The sequence below is a fragment of the Littorina saxatilis genome, linkage group LG12 (genome assembly GCF_037325665.1).
Source record: "Littorina saxatilis isolate snail1 linkage group LG12, US_GU_Lsax_2.0, whole genome shotgun sequence".
NCBI classification, from domain to species: domain Eukaryota; kingdom Metazoa; phylum Mollusca; class Gastropoda; order Littorinimorpha; family Littorinidae; genus Littorina; species Littorina saxatilis.
Window position 1 is genome coordinate 75,075,197 of NC_090256.1, and position 25,162 is coordinate 75,100,358.

At 43.1% G+C, this 25,162-nt stretch overlaps 1 protein-coding gene across 5 annotated transcripts in view; it reads right to left on the bottom strand.

Annotated features, from left to right (window-relative positions):
• Nucleotides 1-2,003: 2,003 nt before the first annotated feature.
• LOC138982767 (salivary peroxidase/catechol oxidase-like) overlaps nucleotides 2,004-25,162 on the bottom strand; it is an 80,604-nt gene continuing 57,445 nt past the window's right edge. For all 5 annotated transcript variants that reach the window (XM_070356091.1, XM_070356093.1, XM_070356092.1 and 2 more), the window contains 14 exons: nucleotides 24,685-24,824; nucleotides 22,864-22,891; nucleotides 22,447-22,589; nucleotides 21,459-21,540; nucleotides 19,564-19,667; nucleotides 18,161-18,262; nucleotides 17,806-17,898; nucleotides 17,066-17,242; nucleotides 16,325-16,609; nucleotides 13,770-13,959; nucleotides 13,299-13,468; nucleotides 12,777-12,885; nucleotides 2,573-2,639; nucleotides 2,004-2,192 (listed from right to left, as the gene is read on the bottom strand). In XM_070356091.1, coding sequence (XP_070212192.1) covers nucleotides 2,579-2,639; nucleotides 12,777-12,885; nucleotides 13,299-13,468; nucleotides 13,770-13,959; nucleotides 16,325-16,609; nucleotides 17,066-17,242; nucleotides 17,806-17,898; nucleotides 18,161-18,262; nucleotides 19,564-19,667; nucleotides 21,459-21,540; nucleotides 22,447-22,589; nucleotides 22,864-22,891; nucleotides 24,685-24,824 — 1,684 coding nt within the window. In that variant the 3' untranslated portion in view covers nucleotides 2,004-2,192; nucleotides 2,573-2,578. The remainder of the gene's footprint in view (nucleotides 2,193-2,572; nucleotides 2,640-12,776; nucleotides 12,886-13,298; nucleotides 13,469-13,769; nucleotides 13,960-16,324; nucleotides 16,610-17,065; nucleotides 17,243-17,805; nucleotides 17,899-18,160; nucleotides 18,263-19,563; nucleotides 19,668-21,458; nucleotides 21,541-22,446; nucleotides 22,590-22,863; nucleotides 22,892-24,684; nucleotides 24,825-25,162) is intronic.

A 25,162-nucleotide genomic window follows, 5' to 3' on the forward strand; every position in this document is an offset into this window, starting at 1 on the left:
AAAAACATTTAGTCAAGCTGTCAAGATAGTGTCGACTAACCGAAGGCCGCGGTCAATAAATATGAAACAAAAGTCGATATGCCCCCCGAGGACCGACAAAAAAGCTGGTCTGACAACAAACCACCAAACATCGTTTTTGTCATCATTTTGGTAGTGAGAAAATAAGTGCCAAATCAACACAGGGAGCCATGCTTTAAAACACGAGTTCCGTTTTGATGATACATGGTTTGGGGTCCCAGCACGTTGTTGCAATCAAAGCTGGCGTGTGAAAGCAACTTTCTGTGTTTTGAGTTCATAAAATGTTGGGATAAGCTTACATATGTCAGGGTTGAGAATGCACAGTTATGTAGGTTCCTCTCAGTATTCCACCCCCTCGGTTTTCAGTTGTAAATATTAAGCTTAGTGATCGAACGTGGAAGCTACGTTGGGTCAAAGGTCACAGAAGATTTGCGTCGTGCAGCGAAGGAAAGAATTGCGATCTTGTTTCGGACTCATTGCCTCAGGTGTTTTTTTTCTCGTTTTTTTCTTCTTTGTTTTTCCCACTTCACCTCATTCGGAAAAGAAAAACAAGTCGCGTAAGGCGAAAATACAATATTTAGTCAAGTAGCTGTCGAACTCACAGAATGAAACTGAACGCAACGCAACGCAGCAAGACCGTATACTCGTAGCATCGTCACTCCACCGCCCGTGGCAAAGGCAGTGCACGTGGAATTGACAAGAAGAGCGGGGTATTCGTTGCGCTGAGAAGGATAGCACGCTTTTCTGTACCTCTCTTCGTTTTAACTTTCTGAGAGTGTTTTTAATCCAAACATATCATATCTATATATAGCTATTCTGATGAACACGTGGGGGAATTCGGGGACTGTGATTGGATGGTCTCTCCAGATCATCAATGCATATTGCTGCCGAAGTCCGCCATTTTACTCAATATCCAAAATCATATTGAGAAAAATGGCCGACGCATGGTTCCGGTTTACACATCTGTACCACGCGGCGATGTTTCTATCTAAAACAGCATACACTGACAACTTAAAAAGCTGTTTCAACAACTATGTTGTGAAATCGAATGCACTTGGAGTCAGTTTTTCTTCCAAAGTCAGAAAGCGTGTAGCTGCCGAAGTCGGCCATTTTCCGCAATATCCAAAAGCATAAGAATAAGATAAACGTAAATTTGGATCGTTTTATAATTTTTTATTTTTTTTTACAATTTTCCGATTTTTAATGACCAAAGTCATTAATTAATTTTTAAGCCACCAAGCTGAAATGCAATACCAAACCCCGGGCTTCGTCGAAGAGTACTTGACCAAAATTTCAACCAATTTGGTTGAAAAATGAGGGCGTGACAGTGCCGCCTCAACTTTCACGAAAAGCCGGATATGACGTCATCAAAGACATTTATCAAAAAAATGAAAAAAATTTCGGGGATTTCATACCCAGGAACTCTCGTGTCAAATTTCATAAAGATCGGTCCAGTAGTTTAGTCTGAATCGCTCTACACACACACACAGACAGACACACACACACACACACACACACACACGCACATACACCACGACCCTCGTTTCGATTCCCCCTCGATGTTAAAATATTTAGTCAAAACTTGACTAAATATAAAGAGAGAAAAAGAAGAAAAAAAAGAAAAAAATTAAAACAGCGCATGGCGCACGTTTTTGGTTTATATACCAAGTCTTGTTCATGTGTGGAGTATGGTGGGGGGTGGAGCATGGAAGTCGGGGTGCGTGCGCGACAGAGAGAGCGAGAGATAGAGTGTGTGTGTGCATGTGTGTGTGTGTGTGTGTGTGTGTGTGTGTGTGTGTGTGTGTGTGTGTGTGTGTGTGTGTGTGTGTGTGTGTTCATTATCGGGTGTATGTGAAGGTCTTTAGTTCACAATGTCGATGCAGAGGCTGGCGCATAACCAAAACAGAGTCAACCGATCTTCAAAGATCGTTGAAATAGTTCAAAGTATCGCCTTAGATTCACAAAAGACTCAATGGACACACTGATTGCACAAATATAACTCATGTTTAATTATTCAAGACAACACAGAATTTGTAAATTGAAAAAATTCGCAATTAAGATAAAGAAAGAAAAAAAGAAAACCAAACAACAGAAAGAAGAAGGCAGAACATGTTGAGATGTTGCAGTTACACTTGTGTTGACTTCCCATCAAGAGTTTTGGGGCTTGGAGTCACCTGGTGAAAATAGAAATTACATCATGTTACTTGTGTATTTGTACATCATTGTTTCAAATACGCATGGGCTACTAGTACCAAACAACGTGTTACACCGTATGTGTGTTGCCGTTGTTCTGCGTACAATTTTTCCGACCTTGTGAGTGATGGCGCAGACCAATTTTTTGAGCGTGACGAGAGCGCATGCATACAGAATCTGTTGACGCCCCTTGCTGTAAGACTTCTCCCCTTGTATACCCTATTTCATAAGATTTCCTGTTCATAACGTCCGTAAATTTACCTCCATTTTAAGATGACCTTGTTTTCTCAAATATGAGGCAGTCTTAGCGAGGAGTTTCCAATGTATGCATCAACGGTTATCAAATAAACAAGAGACTCACCATGTCTCAAAACAGCCCAAGGTCCATTTCTTTGGCTAGAATGCTTGCACAAGTTTTCTCTGGATTTCTGAAAAGATAGAATTTACAGGATATAGAGTGACTGGAAGATAAAGGATGAACTGTGAAAAGAAAAAACCCACTTAATTACAGGATGCGAATATAAGATGCAAAGATAGTGCCTGTGATGAAGTCGAAGCATAAAAGTAACGTTAAAAGTTACCTTTTTTTTTTAACTGTTGATACAAAAATCTGTGTTCATATTGTATATTTTGAATCATATTCTCCTAATGTATACTTTATAGGGCATGTTCAAGCATTTTCAAGTGCTGCATAATAGTATTGTATTATTCCAATGCGTTCCGTGTTTATCGTGTATATATAAAAATGCAGGTATCTTCGAAATTAAATTCCTCTGTAAAATATATAGAACAGCTTTAATTATAAATTTTAATAATAAATTTTAATTTGATTATATACTTACCCAACTCACATAAATGCAATTTACTTCAGTCTAGTGCTAGGACGCTGAATCGTCACCTTGGTAACAAGGGGAGGTAACCCTAAAAAAAGAGCGACCTTGACCCTTTAATATAACGAAGTCTCGCGTGACTTCCTGACCTTGCCGCCATCTTTAAATCATACGATCGAAAGCGAACAGAAAAACCCCTCTTTTTTTAGGAAACCACAAAACCCTCAAAAGCGGGGCAGGTGGGAGGGTATTCACTATGTGAGTTGGGTAAGTATATAATCAAATTAAAATTTATTATTAAAATTTATAATTAAATTACATTCTTATCCCAACTCACATAAATGCAGATTGCTAATAAAGGCGGTGGGATGCTCAATCTATAAGCTAGGCAAAAAAAATATACCCTGCTGCAACCATTGCTGGAAGCGCGTTAGAACCGTAACGCCGCGCGCTGAAAAAGCCACGCAGGTAAAGGTTGAAAGAGAGCTCCTACGATATCCAGTTGACGAAGTCAAGGACCTCGGGATATCCTACTGATTTGAACGCAAACGTAGATAAGACCCTGTCTACCCTTGTGATCAAAAACTATAAGAGTAGTTTTGCTTATGAACCTTAAAACCTCCTGTAAAGGACAGGAAGGAGCACAGTGAGATAATCGGTCAGATTCCTAACAGTGGATCGCGCGCCTATGGCGAGAATCTTAGAAAGAGGAGAACTATAAAAACCATCAGAGATGGTTGTCCTAGTTGTTGATGCCTGACAAAAAGTCTGGACGGAAACAGAGTGAGGTAGAGAGCCTCCATTGAAACCTACATAACACTGTAAGCCAAAGAGTGTGAAAATCTCGCTACCTCTGCGCGCTGCAGCTAGGAGGAAAGGAAGAACGTTTCACGTAAAGTTTATGAAGGCTAGCAGAATGCAGCGGTTCGAAACATGTGGAGCAACAAAACTCCGAAACCAAAAGACCCAGACTTGTCTCGAAGTGGTCTTTTGTATTGATCCCTATCCAGTAAATGGTCTCTCTGAGAAAAGAGACCTGTCATCTTATGATGCGAGCTAAACAAGTCACACTGACAAGATTAGGGAGAAGCATAGCCTAATTCACGTAGGGCACAGAAATAGGCCCATGTTCTAACAAACCGTCAGGACGGAGCTCAAAAGAGAATAGTCCAAGATACAAAATACACCACCCCCCTTTTGCTTCACCTTACTGCCTTATCTCAAAAGGCTAACAAGTGAGGAGGAGGGACCCGTTTGCGGGAGTGTGACAGAATGCCACTGATCCTTTCAAATAAAAGGATGAAGCTCTGATAGGAAAACAAGCCCAGAGAAGACAAGGCAGGTTTCACAGTATTGTGTTCAGCAATTTACTATTTACACACTCAAATTCTACAAAATAAATGTTGGCACACAATTCAAAGGACATGTTTTTCCAACAAAGTGAGTTTGTTACAACTAAAAACAGTAATTTTTTTTATAGTCCTGGTCCTTATTTATATCTAAAAACCAGGCGCAAAGCGGCATACCCTGAAAACGCTAAAAAGCAATACGGTCATCCTATGCATGCATATAGCTCATATAGCCAAAACCGTTGAAGATAGAAAGACATTTATTGAACAAAAAATATGCAACACATCATTCTTAACAAGTTTTGTTCTTGTATGTATATCAAAATATTGATCTTCAAATGAATGGTTTGAAAAAATACGACTTCCGGCAGACCTAGACCGTTTTGAAGGAAAAAACCGTGTTTTTTTTCAAACCATTCCTTGGCCATCAATATTTTCATATACATGTAAGAACAAAACGTGTTAAGACTGGTGTTGTGCATCTAGTTTGTTCAATAAATGTCTTTCTATCTTCAATGGTTTTGGCTAGATGAGGTAACAAGAGAAGGATATGGGCATTGGAATTACGTCAACATTTCGAGCATTGTCACAGATGAAAAATTATCTGCAGGGTGCTCCTGATTAACAAACCGAGCAAAACTGAAAATTATTGAAGAGAAGACATGTCTGAACAGTTTATAAAGAGACAAGTTTGCAATCATTTGTAAACACCATTATTGTATGGAGGAGTAACTGTTCCCCTACCCCCTAAGAAGGTATTTCTGTCCGTCAACCACGTGAGCGATCGCCACAAATCGAGGCATCACTCGCATTTCAGTTTGGACACACCGGCTGATTGCAAATGCACAGTACGTGTTTCGACACTGAAACGTGACGATTGAGCGTCAAAATAGTTTCTTAAAACAGTCAAAAATGGAGTTAAATGTGACTTCAACACTCAGTGGCGATCGCTAGAGTGGCGATTGTTACTAGACGGACACTAGAAAACCTCAGAAAATGTAATTACTTTGCGATTTTTTTAACTGAAAAACTGTTGCGGTCTTTTTCTGTCGAGCGCGAGCGTCAACGTAAAACAACGTGAGGTCACTTCCTCCCCAAACGGTTAGTTTTTGAATGAAAAGAAAAAAGTGGCGATCGTTACATTGTTTAGACGGACTGGATCGCAACTTTGAAACTCGGGTCACCGTGCGTCGATCAAGGGCAAATTGACCTCGGCAACATTATAACTCACTTCAAGGGTGCACAAACTTGTATTTACAGTATACAAAATTAGGTAAACTTGTGTTTTTGTCCTGTGAAATCACAATTAGTTTCGATGCTCTTGATATCGCTATGCGGACGGACAGATCCGAATCCCCATACATTTTTTTTGCGGAGCTAGTATAAGTTAGAATTTGTGTTATGGATATCGATTTTTGTTGAAAAACAATCATTTCAATGTGTTCTGGCACTCTCAACCACCACAGCATTGATACTTGTGCATGTATGTGTTGGAATTTAGTTCTTTGTTTAGTGATGCTGTGGCAAAAGTAAATTCATCCGTCCGTATTTTGACGATCGCCACCATTCACACGCGCATAAATAAACACATTATCAAAAATTTCAACTTTTATTTTCAAAAAAGTATTTAAACAACAACTAGTTTGCATGTTAATACAACAAATACAGCAGATTCTCACAGATATGGATTTAAAAGACTAAGCAAATCTGAGACTATCAAAATGGCCTAATACCATGAAACCTGCCACAACCATTGTCCTCGATGGACTAAGGGAGTGGTGTCAGAGAGAGCAAAGTACCCATCTCCCTACACCGTGGCTTGAAATAAAGAGGGCGAACTTCTGTTAACCGGAAATGAATGCCTTGCGGGAGCAAAGAGCCACTGAGTTCGAGCAAAGGTTCGAGTGTGAGTAAACAGCAGTACAATAGCTGAAGCCAAACGGCCACAGCTTGAAAGTTAGAAGGAATGCCTGAAAGCCCCATATTCAAAAACGGTCACCCGTCCCGGTAGCAACCGAGACCGATGACGCTTAACCTCGGTGGTCAGAACGAGACCGAATTGCGGCCTTTGCTGAAAAACGAAAAAGACTAAGCCGAGGCTACAAAGATGAGGGTAAACTTTCCCTATTGCAAAATCAGGAGTGAAACGTAAGGAGTAATGAAAACCTGATTGCATGCTAGTACCATGATAGCCCAGCCCGCAATTGGGAAAGACACGCGAGGGTATCAGTAACCCGATACGCTCTCAGACTAAGCTCCCATCCCGAGAGAGGGGTGCGTGAGCGTCTTCAAATTTCAGTTTCCCGATGACCGTAACATTAGAGGCATAACATGAAGTCAGTTCAAAAAACCTTGAGAAAATAATCTCAAAGCAAGAGAACTGGCCTAGGGATAGAATACGGCTTCCGTATAAAACCAAGGTTTCCCTAACTGGAAACCCAAGTAGTAGAAACCTAAAGTTGGGAAAAATCGCTGAGGGGAAGGTAAGCTGTACCCTCCCTCTGCCCTTTGAGCGAAATTGGCTCAGCCTAAATAGAACGCTTAGAAAGCGTGCAGAAAGACCTGAGAAAGTACCCAAAGCTGAATCCCTGAAATGAAAAACCAAGATTCAACCTTCGGATAAACAGAGGGGAAGGCGCGGTAAAACCGGTGTAACACGAGAAAATTACTCCCACGAGATTTTTACTCCGGAGTAAACATTTCGTACGAAAAAGTTACTCCCTTTACGAAAAAAACACTCCCCCATTTCACGAGAAAATTACTCCCCAAGGCAGGTGAGTTCCGAGTAAACATTTCGTACAAAAATGTTACTCCCCTGACGAATAAATAACGAATAAATTACTTCACCCAAACACAAGCAGTTTAACTTCCCATGCCAGGTGTACGAAATTTTAACTCCCTTGTCCCCTGTTAGTCTTGGTGGTGGAAGGGGTGGAAGGAGGGTAGCGCGACATTCGTGTGCGCGAGATCACTTATTGGCATTATCCTTTCGCCCGCATCCCATTTTTGCGTACGAGATTTTTACTGGAAGTAAAAAAAATGGGGAGTAAAAATTTCGTGGAGGGAGTAATTTTTTCGTGCCTTGGGGAGTTCTTTTCTCGTACGAAAAGTGTACTCGGAGTAAGAATTTCGTACGAAATATTTACTCCGGAGTAAATTTTTCGTGGAGTAAAAATTTCGTGTTACACCGGGCGCCTGTAGCCATACTGTGACACGTGTGACGTCACTTCGACAGCCTAGCCAAGAAGGCTAAAGAATCTAACAGGGCGAACAAATGCGTACCATTCTGCGATGTAGGAGAAAACTCCTAGCGCATTGCAAAATAAAGAAAAAACCAGGGGCCGTCGCAGTGAAGGCTACCACGAGAGTGTAGACTGTTAACTCGCGGGAGAAAGCCCTGCAAGGCGTAATGCCAAAGTAGAAACACTGACCACAAGGAATGTGATTCTATTCATTACTGGCAAAACATAAACAACAACTCACTGTCTTTTGCGTGTGGGAGAAAAACCACCCCAATGCTCAAGACTTCTGTGCCAAACCTAAGTTTAGCCACATGATGATGATTTAGTTCTTTCCGTAACCTCTCAGAAAGAAAAGCTGAAACTAAGGAATTTCTGCGAGTCCTTTGTGCTGCGCAGCGAAAGTCGCCTCAAGGGGTAGGCTTAGCCGAAAAAGACCCGACTGAGAGGCTACGAACAGTAGCTCAGCGAGCCTAAAAGAGATTTTGAGTCAGAATGTGAGCCAAAAATTTGGACATGTTCTGGCGATTTGTCGGAACCCAAAGCTTATGACTCTAAAGAGAAAGCGCGATTCCGTAAACCGTAAAAGCCGAGATTGTTTTAACAGCTTGCCTTGTTTTCCCGCCACTGAGGCGAAAAATAGCGGCCTTAGCAGCTTCACCCGAGAAGGTGAAAAATAAGAGATATGCCGCACCATAGATGGGCGTACATACCACAAAGCTGCCTAAGGCAGAGGGTCTAACCCTAAGTGTGTTTGCTTAGCTTTGTTATCTTGCCTAAATGAGGCAAAAGTGGCAAGCTGAAGCAGTTCACGGCTCCTCCCAGAAGATGGGGAGGAAAGCACCGTAGCATAAACGTGCGAACACTCCCCTAAAGAGCCACAAAAACAAAGAGCGGAGTAGATCCGCCTCTTACTTGTAACCTGAGCCAAGCGAAGGCTGACCAGAAAAGCAAACCTCTGAAAAGGAAAAGATTAAAGTGACTCAAAAGTGACTCTAAATCTTAAATCCTAGAGGGAAAGGAGAACCTGCCGCGTGCACGGAATGTGCAAATAAAAGCGCTGGGAGGCTCCGCTGCTCAGTAGACTTTAGACAAAGCGGCTAGAAGAGTCATAACTTCCATCTCCCGTGCGTCACGACAAAACTCGAAGTAGACAAGCGCAGAGAAGATAAACACGAGAAAAAACTTTGCAAAGTTTTCGAACTCAAAAAGAACAGGTGCTTATTCCCTCAGAGTAAGAGAGAGGACTCAGTATAACGTAGTGTTCTACTGTAGCCGTCTTCTCTAACAGACAAGCGACGTCTTTCTCTACCACATCGCCACCAAACTTGAATGAGTCCAATGACAACGCGACAGATCTCAACAGAGATCTCTGCAAGGACTCAGAGAGAGACAATAACTCAAGCAAGCGTAAGCCAGTCTCCTCCAAAGACAAAAGAGAATTCTCCGAAAACGGGAATACTCTGTCTCTGCTGTACCCATCTTGCCGACTGCAAGTCCCGATGCGACCGGAACGAGGCAAGGCAAACAAGTCAATCAACCTGACTGAGATATGCGGCAGTGCGGTAAACTTCTTAGCCGAACCAGCAGACAAAGCTGAGGCTAAACACGAAGAAGCAAGGTAAGGCTGCGCAGAAACAGGAGCCAGACCAAGAGCTGTTAACAGCAGTACAGCGTGAAACGCACCGCCATGCTGAACAGTAGCTAGTAGCTTAGAAAGCTCAAACGCTACCAACGGGGATTCCCAAAAACGGAACTGCTGCTTCTCAGAACAGAAACGGAAATCCCCGAAAGCGGAAGGAGGTTGTGCAAACAAAACAACAGATGTTGCAACACCCTCCTCGAAATACCGCGAAGCCACTCCCGCTGCCAAAGCCATTGCTTGCGGAAGTTTAACCGGCATCCTGAAGTCAGAATCTTCGTCTTCCTGAACAGAAGCACCAAAGTCAGACTCAAAGTCCCGCACATCCGTGCAACCAGGCAACACACCTCACCCTGACTAAAGTCAGGCGAAGCGTTGCCCGGAAGGGACGACACACGTGGGGAAGGATACCCACACAGTGTGTCCCTAGGGACTGCTCCCGCCCTGCCGGACGAGAGCGGGGAATGCTGCGCCGCCGCACCTACCGAACGCAATGCGGTGGTGACAACGGACGCAGTGTGTCCCTTGGGACTGCTTCCGCCCTGGCGGACGGAAGCGGGGAAGCCTGCGACGCCGCACCTACCGATCGCCATGCGGTGGTGTCAACGAACGCAAGTCCCCTGTTCGGTGAGACCGAACACGTATCTGGGCTCACCCCCTGTGCTATCCGCTCGAGCTTACGGAGCGGCATCACACTGGGATGGCTTTCACTCACGGCGCGGCGTACCGGCGTGGCTACTTTCTCCAGTATACGATCTTCGCTTTGGCCGGAGAACCCGGCTACTAACGAAGAATAAATACCTTGATCGTTAACAGGCCGACCACCAGAAGAGGCCTGAGAACGCAGAAGAGAAAAACCGTCACTGCCATCAAAAGACGCATGCACGTCAGCGGACGTGACTGTGGCCAAAGGAGGAACACGCACCCTGCCCAGGGAACGGGAAACCCCGATACCAGGAGGAAAAGACAGCAGTACTGCCTTGGTCGACGAAAAATCTGCTGAAAGTGCTGAAATCTGGGCGCTCAGAGAGCGCAAAAAGGCACAAACATCTAGCTATATCACCAACAGAGCTAGAACCTGAAGCAACTGTAATTGATTCTAAGCCAATTTGGCATGGGTAAAAAAACAGGCATGTCAACAGTAGCTCATTGAGCGCAAAAACACAGAAACATCTTGCTTATCACTAACAGAGCTAGAACCTGAAGCGACTGTAATTGATTCCGAAGGCAATTTTGGCATGGAAAATTCAGGCATGTCAATAATAACATCGAAAGAAGATTTGAAGAGAAATCTGAGACATTAATCACAGCAAGACTCACGGAGGCTTTCGATTTACGGGGAGGCTTATTTGACAGGAGAAGGCTCCGCCACTGGCTTAGAGTTTTCTTTTACCACTAACCGACATGGTGGGTGAAAAGTGTAAACAACAGCTAAGCGCTGGCAAAACCTAAGTCCAACTATCAATGAAAATATCAAAATAGCTCACCCCAAACACACGTAGAGAGCAGAGGAACGTGCACGAGTACCAAGGTGTGAGTCTGACACAAGCAGCATCAGACAAAAACGGCTGAAAAGCCGGAGCGAAAACGAACACGTCCGTGTTCACTGAGCGCTGAAGAGAGTATGATAAGATGGCGGCAAGGTCAGGAAGTCACGCGAGACTTCGTTATATTAAAGGGTCAAGGTCGCTCTTTTTTTAGGGTTACCTCCCCTTGTTACCAAGGTGACGATTCAGCGTCCTAGCACTAGACTGAAGTAAATTGCATTTATGTGAGTTGGGATAAGAATGTAATTTAATTGTGGCACAATAGTTCACGAGGGTTCTGGTGTGTCCAAAGTATCTCCAACACAGCCGTTTGCCCTTATCCCAACTCTTGGACACAAATCGCCGTTGGTGCACGAAGAACTTGTACGCAATATGAAACTCGTGTCCCTGTGTGTAAGCTGAGGGATGTCTACACGTTGGCTCGGAACCTTGAAAGGCCTAGCGCCTGATAAGCGATGTTTCACAACAACGATTAAAGGAGACCAACAACCAACACAAATGGAGGTGCTGGGGTTGATTGGAAAAAAAACCCGAGGGAATCTGCATGAAACGTACACATAGGAACAGGGACGTAAAAGAAAACGGTCAAACGTACGTGACTAGGATGAACTGACAAATAACGTGCAGAAGCTGGAAGGGAATCATACACAGGGCGCGGAGATAAAGATGGAAACGTAGAGAGCACTACCTTCCGGGTTGTTTTTCTTTGTTTCTTGTGTTTTACGATTCTTTTGTCTAAGATTCCTAAAATCGCACAAACGGGGTAATAATATACACCAACGCTATGTTAAAATCTTCAAGTTACTGTTTAATCTTTATGTGAATTTCCTCAGTTTGACTGCTTTCAATACTACCCGATATTGACGGACTGTGTGATGATAATCTTCTGCTATGGTCTGTTGAGACAGTGATATCAAAATCGAGACAGGAGGTCGAGATTTTGATACCACTGTCAAAACAGACCAATAGCAGAAGATATCATCACACAGTCAGTCAATGTTAGATATATTGCTAATTCTCTGGACATTTTGCATTTACTGTAAAGAAATTACAAAAGTATTTGTCTCAGTTTTGGCTGTTCCATATCCCTCCCTCTGATTATCATTTCTTTTTGTTCACTCTTTTCTTGTACTTTTCAGTATTTTAAAATGTCTTTCCTCTCAAAAAGTCTTTTGTCACTTGCTCAACTAAATTCTGGGATCATTACATTTTCATATATATTTGTTTGTTTTTAAATTTCGGTGTTTTTGTTTTTGAAGTGGTGAAGCAATAAAGAGGTCGTCGATATCAAAACTGATATCGACGGAAATGTCGTCGATATCACTTTTGCACTGAGCTCAGTTTTGCCCAATTGACCAATGGAAATCCACGTAACATATGAAATAGCAATATATGAACATATGACAAATACAATATCAACCCGCAACAGTAAAGACACATTTAGAAACTAACGTTCTCGCTCTTCAATTTATTATTTGGTTTACGATTGTTTTACTTTTGTCTCTGCTCTTTCTTTTTCGTAAACAACAAACAAACAAACAAACAAACAAACAAACAAATTCCGCTCCCTCCTACGATTACTTCCTTCTACTTTCGCGTGCAAAATGGAGAGAGAAAAAAATTGACAATAGAAAAAAGTAACCAACAAAATAACGTAAATATATTTAAAAACAATGAGTAACGAGAATTTCATTACAATTCATTCGCTTGGGACTTTCCCAACGGCCGACACATTCGATCAAGCGAAGTTCTCGTTACGCGTTCTTTGTCTGTGCACTAAAACGACCGTTGGGTCGATATATTTGTGAATGTATTGTTTTGTCAATTACAAACGTTCCAACAACCTACCTTTCTTGTTTTTTGATTGTGAATATATTTATATAAGTCACAATAAAGTAAGATAATATTGAATTTCATGCAACATTAAATCCAAAATGCATATTACAACAGAAAGCTACCTGCGGCTGTCAGGCACATCGAAGACACGATCCTGAATGCTCGTGATACCCGTGGTTCGACAGATGACATGAGACAGCTTGGTTCTTTGGATCTGCATCCTCTGACGGTCTGAAAAAAGTGTGAGATAATAACACCTTAATATTATGCATGTTTTACTCAATACAACAACATAAATGCCGGTATAGTTCAGATCCATTCGGACATTTGATTGATTGATTTATTGATCGATGATGATGATGATTGATTGACTGGCTGATTGATTGATTGATTGATTGATTGAATTATTCATTCAATCATACATTCATTCATTGATGTATATGTGTATTGATGTATTAATTTGTTATTTATCAATAAATCTATTGATGAATAAAATAATCAATCAACATATTTTTCATTCAAGCTTTATCATACACCTTTTACGATCTGCACGAGTGTGTATAGTATACTCAAACACAGGCCCTTCCCAAAGATTTCTGAACCATTAAACTTTCTACCTGAATGACAAACATGTTAAATCTTACCAGTGTCAAAGCCAGTGACAGGGTCTGTGGTCTCCCAAAAGAAGCGGTCGCATTTTCTGAGATTAGCGAACTGCTGGCCCAAGAGACAGGCATAGGTCGGACCCACTATACCACCAGATACCCTTGTTTCCGTCAGCGCTCCGCTGTACAGGTCAATGTTATCCGTGTCCCTGCCACCAAAAATGGTACACGGTAACTGGTCATTTTCCAAATGCCATTGTTGAACGTTTGCAAGGAAATTCACTCTTTTCGTAATACACACGCACACAGACACAGACACACAGACACAGACACACAGACACACAGACACACACACACACACACACACACACACACACACACACAAACACACACACTCATACACGTCCATGCACACGCACGCACAAACACACAAACCCTGCCCACACAACCTGCCCCCCCCCCCCCCCCCACCCCCATCCCGCACACACTTTCACCACCGGCAGCACTCACCCGTACACAGTCTCGTATCTGCGTTGAGCGTGCAAGGGCAGTTCAGTGAAGGAGGCCACTCTGTCCAAGCCACACTTGACCCTCCAATCGTTGTAGGAGGGCAGCCCGTGGTCACGCCCCCGTTGTATGTTGAGGGCCGCGACGTCAAAGCCCTCGAAAGGCGCCTCTTCAAACAGGTGATCCGTCATTCCTGGAACGTAATGAGAGAAGTAGAGGTTACATGCCGAGTCTCTGTGATTATTAAAAACAATGGTCGAAGTTAGCGGATCATGAAAAATGCGAGCTTCAGTGAGCTTTTTCATGACCGCGAACTGAGATCATTATTTTTAATAATCACGGAGACGAGGTATGTAACCTCTTTATTCCTCCTTTCTTTAGTTATTCAAAGAAAAGAGGAGTTTTTGTGCGAAAGTCTGACCGAATCCTATTCACTCAACCAGTCTACCTGCACAGGCGATTGAATAATGCGCGGTTGTATAGTTCAGGGAAAATCATTCAATTCTGTCAACACTTCTTGTCAGTTTCCCTGTTTTGGACTAAAATCAAGTACACAGTTATGTTGTTATTCTGCTGTGAGGGAAAGGCAGATAGAGAGAGAATACTATATGGCTTGAATTGCTGTGTCGTTCCAGATTTACACGAGTTTTTTTTATTTAAATATTGAACTGCGAGCGAAAGCGAGTTGTTCACTATTTGAAAAAGCAACGAGTGTAAATCTGGTACGAAACAGCAAGCCATGTAGTATTCTGTTTATCCTACATACTGTACTTACGTGTATTTTACTAAAAATTGAAGACGCTTGTTTTGGTACCTCGATCTCTTCTAAAGCCTCGTGCAATCTATTGCGTCAAAGTAAAGAAACGTCACTCTGAAAGTGTGGCGTGACGTGTTAGTTCTAAAAATTCATCGAGGGTAATTAGCGAGCGCAATTTTGTTTTCTATAATGACGTTTGTCTCGGTGACTTTGGCATCATAAGCAGTGGAAAAACAGGTCCCTGCGAGACTTGCTTGACATGACCTCATATACATGATATACACACGTGTGATTTGAACGATTATTATCTCACGAGTGTCTCTCTCACGTATGTAGGATAATGTGTGTTCTGTTCATGTTTTGGTATCGCTTAGGAAATGTTCTTTCTTCGAATGGGACTAGCAGACGAACTTTTGCACCCGTGTTCCAACGTTAAAAACTGTATGAAGTTCACTTTTCTGGGGCAAAATAATGTATGAAGCTGCTGTATGTTCTTTAAATTGATGTGATCTGTGCATTTGGTTGCGTGTGATCTGTTTATAAAATGAAATATTGTCGAAAATTAACCGTCGGATTGCAGTCTTTTGTCCAAGCAACTCAGTTCAGAAAATTTGGAAAGGGAACTACTCTTATCGTAAGACAGAGTACGAGAGTTACTTGCCCTGGAAGTTTGCTTACACTCATAAGAGATCTAAAGCGAGTTTCTCTGCACTGATCGTTAGATTTGGATTTAGAAAACAACCAAACTAATGGATTTTATATGGAGATTAATGTGTTCAAGCCTGTAGTTGCTGGTTTAAATGCAGTATGTTTGTATTGTTTGGTCTAGAGATGTATATTTGTGACCCTCCATCACGAAATGAGTCGCATGTCACCTCGCGCGGTTCTGCGCTAGGCTTAAAATAAGTCCGGGGAGTGTCTGGTAACAGTGTGAGGGTCACCTTAGTCACGGGCTTATAAATCATACAGTTTTTGCTCTTTTCTAAAACGGTTTTCACCACTGGATAGAGCATAAAAAACTCTTTAGGAAAATGTTAAAATATGAAAATCATGCAAAGGTGACATGCGACTCATTCCGTGGTGGAGGATCACATTTCGTACATTAGAGCGTTCGGAATTTTTCAATCGCTAAAGTAGTTCCCTCAAAGTCTAGCTCATCAACCTGTGAGCTATCGAGGATTCAGGCCCCTTGTTGGGTAAGTGATTTTGGTTGTTGGGTAAGTTACCGAAAAATAACTAGCCCTACACGTTTACAGAGAGAAAGAAGCAGAGGGGGGACTAATGGCTTTTACTCTGCCGCGTAGAGTGTGCACGAAGAGCTGTATCATTGTCCATTCCCGCAAAGAACGCCTCTTCAAATAGATGTTACGTTGTGCCAGCAATATTATGATGGATTGGTTAGAACTTTTATACGCACAGGATGTTCACTGAGCGAGAAGTCTCTCTCTCTCTCTCTCTCTCTCTCTCTCTCTCTCTCTCTCTCTCTCTCTCTCTCTCTCTCTCTCTCTCTCTCTCTCTCTCTCTCTCTCTCTCTCTCTCTCTCTCTCTCTCTCTCTCTCTTCTTTCAATGTCAGAGTGGCCACTAGACTCAGTTTGGTGAATAATACTACGGTTGCTTGACGTCCTCACGGGAAAACCCCATTAAGGGCATGAATATTGTGTGTTTGTATGTGTGTGTGTGCGTGTGTGTATGTGTGTGTGTGTGTGTATGTGTGTGTGTGTGCGTGTGTGTACGTACGTGCGTGCGTGCGTGTGTGTGTGTGTGTGTGTGTGTGTGTGTGTGTGTGTGTGTGTGTTTTACCTTCTGAGTACCACCGGTCAACTTCCTCCGCCCGGCTGCTGGCCAGGCCGGACACGAGGCTGTCGAGGGAAGTCAGCACGCTGTGTGGCCGCAGGAACAGGTCCAGACTCTCCACCACCTGACCGTCGATCAGCAGACCGTCTGGCACCATGGAGTGTCCGAAGCGGAAGGCAGCGGTAGAGAAGACGTTGTAGAGGGTGGCGTCGCAGCTGTCGTCGTAAGCGAAGTCGGAGGAGATACCATACTCGGCCAGGGTGGTCCTCCCGAGCACCGCGGGGAGGTATTCTTTGGAAAAAGAGTGTGTGTGTAGAAGGTTAGAGAGGTGTATGATTGTTAGGGTATGGGTGGAGGTTGGGGGGAGGAGTGGGGGGGGGGTGGTGCTTGTGGTGGTGTGTGCTTGCGTGTGTGAAGGTCCGTACGTGCGTGTGTATGTGTGTGTGCGTGTGTGTGTGTGTGTGTCTGCGTGCGTGCGTGTGTGTGTGCGTGTGTGTGTGTCTGCCTGCCTGCGTATGAGCGTGTGTGTAAATAAAGAACATGATTACCTCTGTGATCTTTATGGTAACCCTAATGTACCAATGCAATCTTCAAACAAAGATCGTAGAATTCTAATGCCATTTAGGCTGGTAGTTGTCTGTCATAATACCAAAGTATTAAGAACAAATATGAGTTACAAAGTATAAGAGTATTTTACCCTGACAGCACCAGTGTACTGAACATGAAACACATATTCCGAACTCCTACCATCAAAGGTGATATGCTGCAGAACGGCGATAACGATTTTCCTGGCGTAGTTGAATAGGTCATCGTTGGTCCAAGTTGGATTGTTGGTTTCCAGCTCGCCCGCGACGTAGTTATGGTAACGCATGAATATCGTGTGCAGAGCTCCCAGCCCGGGGTACACGTTGACACGGGAATCACCTTGGAGGGGAAACAACTTGCTATAGTAACGTACAATGTTTTCAGGGTTCCCAGACTTGAGTACTGGTGAATCACACAGAAGGTGAAATTATTGTTGTAAGGGTAACGAACTGGACCTGGGGGGTTACCGGAAGTGCTCATCCTCCACCCCCAACCCCTACCCACACCGATAAATGTCCCTTTATTTTCTCAAGCAGAAAATGGCTTTCAAATGCTAAATTTCAACACTGTTGCCCCCCCCCCCCCCCCTCCAGAACCTCCATAGGGACCTTGTACCTGGGCCCCAACAGAGCCCTCCACGGCCCCTGTACCCTTTCCTCATTAAGGAAGCATCTTCATCTCCAACGATGTGCTCAAAGATCTATTTGAGGTTTGTTTCGAGTAACTCTTACACAGTCTTATCCTGCAGCGTGGGACAGAGCAGGGAACTTCCAAATGACATCCTCCTTTCGTATACCCGGTTTCAGAAAGAAAAGCAAACGTTGCCTCCATGTTTCAACTACACATGTCTTATTGTGAAGGAGGAATTGTGGGTGATTATCTTCAAAGAAATTCAAACTTACCAGCTTGGAGGCAGTAATCGTCGTCAGAATCCTTGACGCAGAAGTTGGTGTCCGACTCTGGCAAATAGTTGTCTCTTTCAACCAGAAGTTTGCCTGGAGGTGGTAAAAATAACGTTAGCTTTGTCCATGGATCCATGCAATATAAATAGGAGTTGTCATGTTACTTCTAGTCACGGAAATAAGCATCCATTTTTCTAGTCAACGACCATTTGGTTTTCCAACCAAAAGAACTGCAATAATAAGCTAACATGTCACCTTTCCGTTACGAATCGTCCTGATCAGAAGTGGATTAAACTGTGTAGTTCTTAATTCACTTGTGTCCTCATCCCAAAGCTTCCACACAATAAAGGCCTACCTCCAGTGGTGTCCCTCAAGGCAGCCATTTCAGTGTCGCTAAACCCGTACACATTGGTTCCATCCACAAAGGCTGAATGCAGGTTGACTTGCTGGCGCACATCTGTTCAAAACAGGTTGATTCTAGTAAATGAATCGACAGTTGGAGTACAATGCTCACATACACAACTTAACCTGTAAGGCCTGGCGCTTACCTATGAAATTTCAGCAGGACAGACGACGCACTGCAGATTATCCCAGCCCGCTACACTTTGCGTAAAAGGAAAACAGGCCAAATACTCGTCATAATCCCTATCGCAGCATCAATAATATGCAGTACGTCAGTGCCGCTGAAACTGCGCAGGTATATTCTGCCCTTAACTTAACGAGTTGACGTCAGAGTGCAGCTCACCGGTGGTGACGAGTGACTCAGACAGCACTTGTCTGACGTCATGCTGTCCGAATGGATGCAAGTCGCTTGTTCATTTCAATGCTTGTTATTCTCTCAGGTGCCAGTAGATTGGTTCCGTATAACTCTCGCTTACTCCATTACACATGTCGTATGCATTTAGAGCGCTTACTTCCCTTTGGTTATTTAATCTGTAACTGTCTCAGATTGTCTTTCTTCGCTGGCATGTTGTGCCTCTGCTTTCAAACACACTAATAATGCTGCTTTATTTTACAACCATTTGAAAAATCATACATACATCCCCTGCTGCCCGCATAACGAAATCGTTTTTCTTGTGTTTTGAACTTGCCAGTGTTACAGCACAGAGCAGAGTCTGTCCCGTACTTTGCTTTGTGTACATCACGTGGCCACCCAAACACCCCCACAACGCAACATTTTCACGAGAAAAACACGTTTGTTTGTTTGCTTTGTCTGTATTGCACATTTCTATTTACATTTACCACTGACACACAAAATTGTATACTTTAGTTTTCAAGTGAATCGTATTCATACAAAATAACGTTATCACGAGGCGAACAGAGATCTCAGAGATCGTCTGCTTCTCAACTGTTTCGCGCAAATCGTGTAAGATCTATTTTTGCGGAAACCTCCTCTCAGCGGCTTCCACCTGCAACATAGTCGTGCTTATTTGGAATGTGACGTCCTGTTTTTCGTCAGTCACACCTATCTCGAAAACTAAGCGTCGCACAGAACCAGCGCCCTTCCATTATAAGACGAGGCAATTAATGTAAAAAAAAAAGTGAGGGACTATTGCCCATAAAATACCGTGAATACAGAACCGCTTCCAAAACGTTTGAGTCCACTAGCACCATAGAGTGGATACTTGTAACGATGAAACTAAACCAACTACTGAATCAAAGTAAAATGCGTTCATTTGATCAACCAATCAATCAATCGATTAACTAATCAATCGGATCACTATTCAATAAGCTATCTTATTACAGCGAGGAACCTACTGTTTTCCGTGACGGGGAAGGATCTGACGAACTCCATACAGCGATGTGCAACGTCCGTGAAGTGACGGTCATTCTCCGAAATGATGATCGGGAAACACGGTCCCCTAGACAATGACAAAAAAATAATAGAAACCAAAAAAACAAACAATACAGACGAAACATATCATAAAAAGGATGAAAAGTAAGTATTATTGAAAAGAAAAAGAAAGGAATACGTGTTGGGTTTTTTGTTTGGGGGGAGGGGGTGGAGGGGGGGGGGGGGGGGGCTCTTTTTTAAAGCTGTACAACAATGTCGGTATTGCGCTCTAAATTATGTCATACCAAAAAATAACGAAACGTTTTTTGGCTCACGAAGTGTAGGCTATGCGATCGTAACTTTGTCTGTCTGTGCGTCTGTGCGTGTGTGTGTGTGTGTGTGTGTGTGCGTGCGTGTGTGTGTATGTCTGTGGTAGAAACTTTAACATTTCCGAGTCTATGTGTGAGTGGTTATCCAAGACTATGGATAAAGCTCGCATAAGATTACGTCACGGTCAAAAGTGTTTGACGTCAATTAATGCATCATGACGGCATGCCTCCCTGTAGTCTTTCTCTCTCGCGTGGTGTGTGTGGTCTCGGTCATTGTTATTTTGAGCGGGCCGAGACTATTTGGCAGTCGTGTCCCTGTAAGTAGGCTACATGCAGACAGACAGATCTAGATCTAGTGTCTCTCTTTCTTGCACAGTGTCACCTAAGCTTACTGTGTGTGTGGGTGTGTATGTGTGACGGAGTGATTGAGTTTGTGTTACTGTTTGTCTATTTCTTACGTGAGCCTTGAAGGCTTCGCCTCTTGTTCTGTCTTGTTTGTTACATTTAGTCAAGTTTTGACTGAATGTTTTAACATAGAGGGGGAATCGGGACGAGGGCCTTGGTGTATGTGTGTGTGTGTGTGTGTGTGTGTGTGTGTGTGTGTGTGTGTGTGTCTGTGTGTGTGTGTGTGTGTGTCAGTGTGTGCGTGTGTGTGTGTGTGTAGAGCGATTCAGAGAAAACTACTCGACCGATCTTCATGAAACTTGACATGAGAGATCCTGAGTATGGTATCTCCAGACAGGTTTTTTTTTCATTTTTTTTAATAACTGTCTTTGATGACGTCATATCCGGCTTTTCGTGAAAGTTGAGGCAGCACTGTCACGCTCTCATTTTTCAACCAAATTGGTTGAAAATTTGGTCAAGTAATCTTCGACGAAGCCCGGACTTTGGTATTCAGCTTGGAGGCTTAAAAATTAATTAATCGATTTTTCGCAAACAGATTTAACATTGATTGCATCGTATTCTTCATCACATTCTGAATCTAAAAATATATACATATATCATGTTTACTCTTAAAATGTGATCACAATTAAGGAAAATAGATTAATTAGTCTTACGATTAAAATTTAAGAAATCGATCCAAACATGATTTCATCTTATTCTTTATCATTTCCTGATTCAAAAAAAATATAGATATGATAGGTTGTATTCACAACAAGCTCAGAAAGTTAACAAGGAAACAGAAAAGCGCGCTTTCTTGCTTAGCACAACACGCTACCGCGCTATTCTGGCGTGTTAATTTCACTGCGTTTTGCACGTGGGAGGTGAGCGATTTCCTTCTCGCGGGGATTGACGAAACTGTACTGTCTTGGTGAAAAAATACAGTGCGTTCAGTTTTATTCCGTGAGTTCGACAGCTTGACTAAATGTAGTAATTTCGCCTTACACGACTTGTTTGTTTGTTTGTTGTGAGCCTGTCTTACGTTTCGTGTACACCATTTCAAGTACTTCCTGTGAGTTAGACTCATTCTTACACATATGTTTTCAATCCTTACTAAAATGTAACGTTCTTCCATGAAATAGTATCATTATCAATCGTAATATTCTCACCCTGAGTTGACGTCAGAGTGCAGCTCACCGGTGGTGACGAGTGACTCAGAACAGCATGTGTCTGACGTCATGCTGTTTGAATCTGTGAACACATAAATATATAGATGCTGACTCGCTGATATCAACAGCCGATATATCGGTCCCTGGTACAGTTAACTCACCAATTGCTAAACTTGGTGGATGAGCAATCCACAACTAAAAGCAGCTTACGTAGTTGTTAAAGTACCCTTGCTGAATCACCAATTCCAGGCAACCATCTTAGTCTTCGATGTAGCCAAGTTAACTAACCATGGGTCCAAATCTATCCCAGGGGCGGGTAACTGTCGCCACCGATTACCGCACACAGCTGAGTTACTCGTAGTTTAGTTGACTTGTTCTTCAAGGCCGGACTACCGGGGGGGTTATGGGGGTTGCGCACCCCCCCCCCCCCCCACCCCCTTGCCTAAACATGTACCTCACTTATTAAATTTTTTTTATTATTGTTTATTTTATGCCGTTTCATGCAAGGAGCGACCATTTTCCTATCTCAGAATATGACCTACCCATCAGCTTCAGGGGGCTTCGCCCCCTGACCCCCACAAGGGGCTCTGCCCCTTGACCCCGCAAGGGGGAACATCCCCCTGGACCACCACTGGCAACCCCCCCCCTCCTCTTAGCCTAGTCCGGCCCTGTTCTTTCTAACGTCGCTCGCGGTATACACGAATTAGTTTTTATTTGTGTCATACCTGGCTATCTCTTGAATAAAAAAACAAGAAAGGTAAAATGTTGGAAGGTTCAATTTGACAAAACAAAACAAAAAGGTTTTTGTGTGTGAACGTTTTGTTTTGTTTTGTCAAATCAAACGTTCCAACAACTTACCTTTCTTGTTTTTTATTCTGAAACTTGGAACGTTGGCAGTCAATTTGTTTTTGGATTTTTGTTCTATGTAACCTGACTCACTGACTTAATTTTGCTCTTTACTTGGTGAATATGATCCTGCCCGACTTACCAACAGGTGTTGCACTCATGTCGTGAGCCAGGAACTGTCCCCACTCCATGAGCATGACGCTGGTGTGTTGGCTGAGCCTATTGCGGTCAAAGTCGTGTGCACTGGTAGACACATCTCGCGGGGAGGGCAGGGCGTCGTTGTTCATCTACAATACAATACAATACAATACAATAACTTTATTAATCTCTAAAAGAGAAATTGCATTGCTGAGCGTTTGTGTCCGTAATAATAACATACATAAAACATTCAAAATAAACATTTGTTCTTTGTCCTGAGAAAATACAGCACATTGGTTATCACATAAGAAAGTATATTAAAAATAAATTAACATGCATTCACCATCAACAATGCACAAACGAAAGTCAGCACCTTGCCGGTTATCACATATTGTCTAAGAGAGTAGAATAAGAGTATATAATCTTCTTCTGTCTCGGGCTTTGTGCACCTGGTGGAGTACAGAGCGAGTACAGAGCGAGTACAGAGCGAGTACAGGTGGGTTAATCAATCAATCAATCAATCAATATGAGGCTTATATCGCGCATATTCCGTGTGTACAGTTCTAGGCGCTCTGCAATGATGCCGTGTGAGATGGAATTTTATACGGCCAGTAGATTGCAGCCATTTCGGCGCATATTTACCTTTCACGGCCTATTATTCCAAGTCACACGGGTATAGGTAGACAATTATTAACTGGAAAGACCCTTTTGTCAATCGTGGGATCTTTAACGTGCACACCCAATGTAGTGTACACGGGGGTTGTTCGGACACCGAAGAGAGTCTGCACACAAAGTTGACTCTGTGAAATAAATTTCCGCCGAACGTGGGGACGAACTCACGCTGACAGCGGCCAACTGAATACAAATCCAGCGCACTACCAACTGAGCTATATCCCCACATGCAAGATGTTCTGTGACTTGATGATGACGTCATAATATACCGCCAAACTCTCGTCTTACATCACTCGGACGGGGTTGATTTACGAACGTTCCAAAATGAAAAATAATACATCAAGAGGTGTTATTATTTATGTATTTATTTAAAAATATCAATTGAGTGAAAATATGCGAAATTGGATATACAAAAAGGGTATGTCCTGTGGGTGGTTTTTTTTTAATTAATAAAAAGTTATAACATAACACTTCTTGTTTGCTGATTTTGGTTACGTCCCTTCGCTTGGGTACATTATTATTTTTCAGCCAATGATTCGATATGGATGAAACTAACGTCAACGCTCCGGTTTAGGTTATTGAAGGTGCTAGCGTCAGACAAATCTCTTCTCCCACCTTCCCCCTGAATCTCACCACCCCATCTCTCCGCCAAACCTCCAACCCCTACCGCGTCACAGCTGTCAACACGGCTTACAGTCATCCTACACGTCATATGTGTCACCACAGCTTACCGTCATCTTATCATCTTATACATCACGGCTGTCATCACGGCTTACCGTCATCTTATACATCACAGCTGTCATCACGGCTTACAGTCATCTTATACATCACAGCTGTCATCACGGCTTACCGTCATCTTATACACCACAGCTGTCATCACGGCTTACCGTCATCTTATACATCACAGCTGTCATCACGGCTTGCAGTCATCTTATACATCACAGCTGTCATCACGGCTTACCGTCATCTTATACATCACAGCTGTCATCACGGCTTACCGTCATCTTATACATCACAGCTGTCATCACGGCTTACCGTCATCTTATACATCACAGCTGTCATCACGGCTTACCGTCATCTTATACATCACAGCTGTCATCACAGCTTACCGTCATCTTATACATCACAGCTGTCATCACAGCTTACCGTCATCTTATACATCACAGCTGTCATCACGGCTTACAGTCTTCTTCTTTTCGATCGCCGATCACACTTGGAGTCCAGATCTTGAGATATAATTAGTGGTCCTCTGCAGCGCAGCCACTGGCCCGTACAGCTTGTTGTGCAGGGACTCCGGCATTGGCCAGACTTCCTCTCTCAGCACACGGCTTTCAGTCATCTTATACATCACAGCTGTCATCACGGCTTACCGTCATCTTATACATCACAGCTGTCATCACAGCTTACCGTCATCTTATACATCACAGCTGTCATCACGGCTTACCGTCATCTTATACATCACAGCTGTCATCACGGCTTACAGTCATCCTACATGTCTCAGCTGTCATCACGGCTAACTGTCCTCACGGCTAACTGTCCTCACGGCTAACTGTCATCACGTACGGCTTACCGTCATCGTACACGGGGTCCAGGAGGCGGAGGAAGTTCTGACCGTTGCTTCCCCAGCTAGGGTTGTTCAGATTGTTGCACGTGCCGTCAACAGAGCGGTACCTGAGGGTACTGTCACAGCTCTCTGCCTGCCGCCTGGCTCTGAAATGTGACAGTTCACAAGAAACCCCCGATATAATGAAATTTTAGTTTTGGTTTTGTTTTTTAGTTGCTATTATTTCTTTATTTTTTTTATTATTAACATTTAGTCAAGTTTTGACTAAATGTTTTAACATAGACGGGGAATCGAGACGAGGGTGTGGTGTATGTATATATATATATGTGTGTGTGTGTGTGTGTGTGTGTGTGTGTGTGTGTGTGTGTGTGTGTGTGTGTGTGTGTGTGTGTGTGTGTTGTGTGTGTGTGTGTGTAACGCGATTCCGAGAAACTACTGGACCGATCTTTATGAAACTTAACATGAGGGTTCCTGAGTATAATAT